Source organism: Rhinichthys klamathensis, unplaced genomic scaffold, assembly GCF_029890125.1.
Source record: "Rhinichthys klamathensis goyatoka isolate OS25496 unplaced genomic scaffold, OSU_Roscu_1.1 h1tg000191l_1, whole genome shotgun sequence".
NCBI classification, from domain to species: Eukaryota; Metazoa; Chordata; class Actinopteri; order Cypriniformes; family Leuciscidae; genus Rhinichthys; species Rhinichthys klamathensis.
In genome coordinates this window covers 1,811,235-1,819,693 of record NW_026606717.1, presented here as the reverse complement: position 1 = coordinate 1,819,693, position 8,459 = coordinate 1,811,235, and the positions used below count along the sequence as shown (strand labels likewise).

The window sequence follows — 8,459 nt, the reverse complement described above, 5'->3', positions numbered from 1 at the left end:
TGGAAGATAAAGAGGGATCCAGCAAACACGTGTGGTAAAATAAACTTTGTGTATCTAATGAAAATGTATCAAAATATGTCAACGTATTTTGGCTTTCAACATCTACGCCATAGAATTTAATAGCATCAGAGTTGAGGGTAACACATTACACTTTATTTTAAGGTGTCCTTGTGGTGTAATTATATATTTAAGTACTGAGTAATATTAATCAACTACATGTACTTATAGGGATAGGGTAGGATTAGGATTTGGTTGAGGGTTAGTTGCATGTAATTATGCATAATTTACTGTTATTACTATGGTAAGTACATGTAACATTTGTAACAAGGACACTGTAAAATAAAGTGTTACCCACATTACAAGTAACGCGAGTTACATAATCAGATACATTTTTGTAAAGTAATACATTTCTTTTAGATTTACAAATAAAGTGTTACTTTTTCAAATAAGTAATACAAGTTACATTGTTTTCCCACTTATTGACTGACAGCTCATGTTGAGAGAAATTGGGAGTATGGTAAGTGTTATTGATTTTGATACTAGGCTAATTGTGAGCATACAGGTGCAAACCTGCATAACTATTAAATAATGTACTTTATGTAATTAATCTTTTTAATCTCACTTTATTAACCAATGTCTTTGCTGCTGACCTTCATTTGAAAAACAATCAAACAAGCCCAGGCCAGGTTAGAAAAAAGTAAAGTGACAGTAACGTAACACACTACTTTCCATAAAAAGTAACTAACGTTTTAGGGAGTATAGCAATATTGTAATGCATTACCTTTAAAAGTAACTTTCCCCAACACTGACTGGCACATATGATTAGCAAAGGAATATGTAGCCTACTAATGACTAATAAAAAAATGTATTAGTAGCCTACTAGTTGATGAAACTGAAAAGACTCTAATGGATTACTTAGTAAAAACAAGTATTAGTAACATAAAATAGATGCTAGTAAAGACTTTACGGAATGAAGGTTACAACGGCTTGCCATATGTACAGGTTAATAGGCCGTGAAGATGTACCTCTTTGCCAGGTCTGTATCTCCACAGGGGAGGGGGTTTGGTGGTGAATGCAGGAGTGGTCAGAAGCAGTGCGGGAACACCGGGAGAGACACTGCGGAGAACTCAGCCAACCAAGTTTGTGGACACGCACATCTTCAACTGGACTTTCTACAACCTTTACAATTATGGACTTTTCCTATTCCACGCTTGTTGCGCAACAGAACCGGGTCATTTGAATTGGTAATTTTCATGTCTGATCTTTTTTTTCTGGAATACAGAAATAACAATTTGCGCATTTGAAGGTAAAAACTGCTCTTACTTTGGTATGGAGGTACTGCAGAGGCAAGATGAGTTCTGATACAGATCATTCCGTGAACTTCTTGAGTAATGCTTCCTCCGAACTGTCCGACGTGTACAATTCGAGCTCCGCGGGAAACGGGACCGAGCCGAGCTCGTTCAGCCTCAGCCGCGCGCTTCCACTGGGCATGGTTCTGGGCGCTTTTATTGTGTTTGCTATCGTCGGCAACATTCTCGTTATTCTCTCCGTAGTGTGCAACAGGCACCTGCGCATCCCAACCAACTACTTCATCATCAATTTAGCCATTGCAGACCTGTTGCTGAGCACAACTGTCCTGCCGGTTTCTGCCACGCTTGAAATTCTTAACTACTGGGTATTCGGGAGGATCTTCTGTGACATTTGGGCTGCGGTGGATGTGTTGTGCTGCACCGCATCCATCATGAGCCTGTGCGTAATCTCCATAGACCGCTACATCGGGGTGCGTTACCCACTGCAGTACCCGAGCATTGTGACCGAGAAAAGGGCGCTCTTGGCCATGCTGGGTGTTTGGGTTCTTGCCTTTGTCATCTCCATAGGACCTCTGCTTGGGTGGAAAGAGCCTCCTTCAGAGGACGACACTGTGTGCCTCATCACAGAGGAGCCGTTTTACGCGCTCTTCTCCTCGCTGGGCTCCTTCTACATCCCTTTAGCGGTTATTCTGGCCATGTACTTCCGCGTGTATATAGTTGCCAAAAGAACCACGAAAAACCTCGAGGCCGGAGTGATGAAGGAGCACATGGACTCTAATGAGCTGACGCTCCGGATCCATTGTAAAGGTTCTCAGGCGCAGGATGACTGCAGCAAAGGCCACATAAGGAGCTCGCTGACAGTCAAATTACTTAAGTTTTCCAGAGAAAAGAAAGCTGCTAAAACGCTTGGTGTTGTAGTGGGCATGTTCATTCTGTGCTGGTTACCATTTTTCCTCGCACTACCTATCGGTACGTATGTTTTACTAACCCTCGACCAAAAATCAAAAGACAAACTTTGAAGTATAATTACACCCTCACACACCATCTTCACAAATTCATTGTCAACAAATTAAACATTTCAGTTAAAGGCAAGTTCACCCCAAAATTCTGTCATTATTTACTCACGCTCAAGTTGTTGTTCCAGTTTCTTTCTTCTGTTGAACTAAAAAGAAGACATTTTGAAGAATGTTGGTTAACCAGACAGTTGACGATAGCCATTGACTTCCATAGTATATATTTTTTTATTATTATTTTTATGGAAGTAATGGCTAACGTCTGTCTGCTTACCAACATTCTTCAAGATATCCTCTTTTGTGAAACTCATACAGGTCTGGAACAACTTGAGGGTGAGTAAATGATGACAGAATTTTCTTTTTTGGGGGGGTAAACTATCCCTTTAAATAATTCACTTGTGGTGCTACGGCCCTCCTTGCATGTGAATGTAACAAAACAACATTTAATATAATTTTAAATGTGAAAATAACAGGCACTGTTTTAAACTTAACTTAAACTTTAAACTGTATTTAAGACAGATCAGTACAAGTCAAACAATGGTTTTAGGTTTATAGCAAAGGGCTATATGTTTGATGCACTTTATATGCAAAAAAAGTTTAATTTTTTGTCTATAAATGATCTCTCCCTGTTTGAAAACAGTGTTTTTAGAACATGTTTTTTTGGTGGGCTAATGTGGTCTACCAGCCTGATCAAGGTCTTGTGGGCCCTACTAGAAATCAGATTTGTAGTTTATAAATTGCAGCAAACATATAACTTGGCTATAAACCTAAGCTCATGATCTGTTCCACATTTAAATCAGTGCATAGCTATGTTCAACATTCAGTCATTATGCGTATTCATAATTATATTTCTAAACACAGAACCACACTTGCACCTCATATATTTCATGTACAAGTATTATTGTTGTGGCATAAAAGAGTCCAGGACGTACGATTAGAGACAGTCTGCCCCATTATTTCATTAGTGTTTGATAAGAGATAAAGTTCAACCCTGTTGGACAAACAAGAGACAAACCCATGTGACATTACCACAATAATTCGATTTTTATAAATATTTGTAGCAGCATGTGTCTTCTATGGAATTTATTGTCAATTACAGCCGTTCCTGAGGTTGATTATTAACAGTTGAATGCATGCAAAATATTATTGTCGGCTGTAGAACCATGTCATAGATTTATTGCACATTATCACACTTTTAGAGAGGGAATATGGATTATGTAAATATATTTAGGGTCTTATTTAGGCCTTTCTTACTCTTTCATTGTGGCACTTTGCTGGTTTTGCTCCATGCATTGCAAGAGACCATATGATGTAAAATAGCCTTAGCGTGCCAAATTATATTTTAAATGATATATTTATAGTTTATTTTGGTTTAGTAGTAACTAATAAAACATGCAAGGGTATTATAGACAGTTGTGGATCGGTTGTAAAGTCACATTGCTTTTGGCATGATTTAAAATAATCATAGGCAGTAATTTTACAGATTGAATGTCAAGATAGTGCCACTTCTGACACTTTAGAATGTGATCCTGTTGCCAGGAAAAACTACACGTCTCCAGCTCAAATGTTTCATTGGTTAATTCAGGTTCTGATTGTGGCAGCCATCTCTGTGCTCTCAGTCCAAAATGTCTTAAACTGTTAAAGTTCAATACTGTTTACTCACGGAAAAGAATAGTGTTGAGTTCTGTCATGGACGAGATCCAGTGGAACACATGCAGAAGGTTAATTGCAAGGACATAATATATGACCTCACTTAATTTTTTTCTTTTGCAATATATTCTAATCACTGACAATGTATGAAGCCTTGACTCGTGCGCTGGTTTGAATTGAAAGCGACGCCTGTCCTGTTAATCTGATGTGTGGTCATTTAATTTAGCAATGGATGAGTTATACAGAGCTGGTCCCTGAAGCTTGCTGTGGTCTCCTGTTGGAATGCACTGGAGATGCCAATGTCTTCAGAGCTCTCTCATTCCCAGGCTCACTCCCTATCTTAACCCAGAATTTTCTGATGAGGTGTGGGAATATAGAAGAGGTACCATTCCCACCACAGAAAAATCTGGTCAAAATGTAATCACCCTCCTATTCACTTCATGACCTGTAAGTTCAGCTCCCAGTGACCTTCTAAAGGGTCATATTAGCAGATAGACCGATATGTTTTTCCTGCAAATGAGTAAGGAAATATTTTGAAGGCAAATATGTGTTTGACCTTGAGGAGTTAACTTCCCTTCTTTGAGTGGCCTTTGTTTTCATATGCCATGTTATGAATATTGGAGTTAACTGTATATGAGAAGGTTGCTTTGCATCAAGATTTGGTCTGGATGGTTAATGTTCGCAGGCAACGTTTGACTTCCTTTAACTTTCTCATTTTTACCGTGATTTCCATTATGTTTTACTTCCACAAATACTCTGTTGAGTGTTGCTTTAGCTTAAAAGGCTTGCAAATATTAATTTACTTTTTTTAGTGTTGCAGGATAACTCGTTTTCTTAATGGCAGATTGAATACAGAGTGAATACAGATCATTGAAAAATCAATGACCACTTTGCCACCAGGCCACATGAGAGTTTATCCATCAAGTAATGTTTTTTCTCAAAGCAATACTATTTTGGTCAATGATATCTAAAGTCTTTATTTAATCACGGATTAAGGCGAGGTTTCTCAAAATGCCAGCTGGACAACAGAACTGAAAAGAAAGAAACAAGGTTGCTGTAAGATTGTTTGTTGACTTCTTAGTGCAGATTGGCTTAGAGATGTCTGAGTGACATGTGATTGAGAGAAGAAAGAGGTGAGAACATCTTAGCGTAATGGAATAATTCACTTACTGGCAGAGACAGAAGCTGACCGCAGGGCAAGGCTTCACACCTGCGGCTCTTCTTGAAGTGTGGTAATGAACCCAAGTCTCATTCTGCCTTGTACTGATATACCATAGCAAATTAGACCAATCATCTCTCGCTTCACTCATGCATCCTGTTCATCCGAGCAAAAAAATGTCAGAGGAATTATTGAAAATATAAAACATATAAACTTTGAGATGAACAGAGTTATGTCTTGTTGACTTATTTTGTCTAGACTTATTTAGTAAGATCAGAACAGAGTGAAGGAGACGAGAGCCAAAAAAGATTACGGGCTGCACATCAGGCATTTACAAAACATGGTAAATTCCTCAGGGAAGAGTGAGTTAGTAGTAAACTCATTAGCGGAGATGAACTACAGTCTAGAGTCTGGAAAAGCATGATGGATTTGTGTGACCTTTTATTTAATTTTTTTTTGAGAGCGAGGGAGTGTAAACCTGAGAAAGATTTCCATTTTGAAAATGGCACCCCTAGAAGTGCCAGACTTTTTTGGTTGTTGCTTTAAATGGATAGTTGGTTGAAGCTGGAGTAAAATTGTAAAAGCACTATAAATCTTCCTTATGAGGTTTTGGAATTTAAGAACTTAAGATAACCATTTTAATAAAAGCTTACAGAGTGCACAGCAAAGAACAGGTTATTCAAATTATGCTCTTTATGGCAGGATGAGAGTGTTCAAAAATAGACAGGTTTTTAGACAGAGACCGAATTAATGCTGAATTAGAGGCTGACCGGAAAATATTAATCTCACGAAACCAGTCAAGAACATATATGGATTATATTCGAAATCAAAACAGAAATAAGGAATTATATTTTGCTCAACTTTTATTATAATATTTTATCATTTAAAATTATAATACTGTTTATATAACTGTGCAAACATCTTAGGCACGTTAATATTTTCACCCCCAAAAATGGTTTTAAGCCAGTTATTTATATCTTTTGTTGCATTGTGTTAGTTTACATTTCCAAACATTCCTTTTGCCATTAATTGTAATAATCCAGTGAGATTTTTGTATGCACAAGGAGTCTGACAACAGCCGGTATGATCCACACAGAGATCTGAATCTCACCGTCATCATGTATGTCTGTGAATACAAACAGAAAAACTGAGACAGACTAAATCCAGCAGAACTGTGGCAACATCTCCAAGACGCTTGAAGAAACCTTCCTGTAAAGCTTCCTGAAAAACTGTGCAAGTGTACCTGGCAAAAAAGCTGTTTTAAATGCAAAGGGGGTCACACCAAATTCATTTGATTTAGTTAACAGAAGTTATTACAATATTTTTGAAAGCATCCTCACTTTACAGCATTTTTACACATGTGCCTAAACCTGTTCACAGTACTGTAGCTTTGCAGGTATGTTTCTTCAAGCATCTTGGAGACATTGCTGCAGTTCCTCTGGATTTAGTTTACTGTTTCTTCATGTAATCACCGACAGACTCGATGATTGTGAGATGATGGTTTGAAAATGTAAATTGATATGTCCTACGGACACACTACAGCAAAATATATAAATAACTGGCTTAAAACCATTTTTTGGGTGAAAATACTAACATGCCTAAGATTTTTGCACAGTATGTATATAGATTTTTTTTTGCCATTGTGACATTTTAATGACAATTATGATTTCCTACCCTCCATTTGCATTATCAAAATGCAAACGAATAATAATAATAACGATAAAAAAGATCCATTATTAGTTTAAAGTAAAAAAAATCGAATGGCTGTACACATTTGTTGTAGTGCCTTTAATGCTGATTTTAAGGAAACAAAACAAAAAATCAAGTATTATGTTCACATAACGCTAATGAGAATTGGGGATATATTTACTGTCAAGAAGATTAGAAGATTAACAAAAAAAATCTTTAAGTTCTTTAAGGTAACACTGCTGATTTAAGCTTGAATATGAAGGAAGAAAGATTAGTTGTGTTTCTGCAGATACATGTGAGTTGGTAATGTCTGCCATCTATTGGTGACAGATGAAAAAAGTCTACGCATGCAGATTGTTCCCCCAAAAAATGACCTCTCGTTTCCTCTATTTGTAGGGTCATTTAACACCAGTTTACGACCACCTGAAACATTCTTCAAAGTGATCTTCTGGCTGGGCTACTTCAACAGCTGCCTGAACCCCATAATTTACCCCTGTTACAGCCGTGAGTTCAAGCAGGCTTTCATTCGGATCCTCAGGTGCCAGTGTCAGCAGAGGAAACAACAGGGCTGGAGGGCGTACAACTACCGCGTCCAGACGGGCTCGGCCATGCAGGTCTACACAGACACCAGCTCCATTTGCATGAATGGCAGCCAGCAGACCCTGGCCCCAACGCACCCCAGCCCAACATTATTCAGCAGAGTTGTGGGCTCTCGTCCAGCATCAGGCCTTCTACCAGGCTGGGGTCCCTGTACCTCATCTTCCTCTTCCTCCCTATCTGGGAGCCCTTTTCCTGGTATGATGAGATCCAGCTCCAGGGCGACGAGTCCCTGCGAATCTAACAGGATGGCTTCGCTGTTCCCCAGTGGGACCCATTCCAAAGGACCTCAGCATGCCAATGGACAGAATGGGAAGCGAGACACAGAGCATGAGCCAATATCTAGAACCGCACCTGAGACTACTATCTAGCTTGGTGTCAAGAGGGACTTACATGCCAGTGATTTCAGACTTTCAGTTTTTTTTTCCGGATAGATCTGATACATTATTGTAGATGTGAAATACATTGGGCTTCTTGTCATGCATGTCTACATTGTTTCATTTGAGAGTTGCAGTAGCTACGTAAGGGATAATGTACAGTCAGCTTCTAATTATTACAAAATAAACCCCAACAAGGTGATCAGGACGCAGACGTGAATAAGTAAATAAATACGTGGACGTGATTTATTTGATCATTTTATCTGCTTATTGTCTTAAAGCTTCCGCTAACAAAAAATAGTCCAGGGCAATGTACAAATCAATTGACCTAGCAACAAGGCGAACAATACAGTACTATATTAACACAGACTTCACAAATTGGCAGCTAAGACGCAAGATGGCTGCAATTGCGTTTGTGTAAAATGAGAGACAGCGAGACTGTGGACATGAAATAATGGTTTTACACTGAGCAGTCTGACCCCATTGCAGGCATGATGACGAATATAAAGGGCATTAGTGCCCGCCCACTTTTTCAGCAGCATTGGTTCCAGAAGTATTTTTCCTTCTATTTTCCCATAGGGAAAGTCTTTGTTAAAAAGTTATAAGCCATAAACCAAACCAACCAGCTATTAGGTGTACAAGCTTTGATTTGATGGAAAAAAAG

General features: G+C 38.5%; 1 protein-coding gene across 1 annotated transcript; it reads left to right on the top strand.

Moving 5' to 3' along the window:
- The first annotated feature begins 1,008 nt into the window (after positions 1-1,008).
- On the top strand, positions 1,009-7,971 carry adra1ba (adrenoceptor alpha 1Ba). Its single transcript, XM_056262040.1, has 2 exons — positions 1,009-2,279; positions 7,218-7,971. Exons 1-2 carry the CDS (start codon positions 1,352-1,354, stop codon positions 7,787-7,789), a joined length of 1,500 nt encoding a protein of 499 aa, XP_056118015.1. The 5' UTR covers positions 1,009-1,351; the 3' UTR covers positions 7,790-7,971.
- Positions 7,972-8,459: the final 488 nt, after the last annotated feature.

Coding starts and splice junctions, on each gene's coding strand:
- adra1ba (XM_056262040.1), top strand. CDS start 1,352: ATGAGTTCTGATACAGATCATTCCGTGAACTTCTTGAGTAATGCTTCC. Junction 2,280..7,217: donor TTTCCTCGCACTACCTATCG/GTACGTATGTTT, acceptor CTCTATTTGTAG/GGTCATTTAACACCAGTTTA.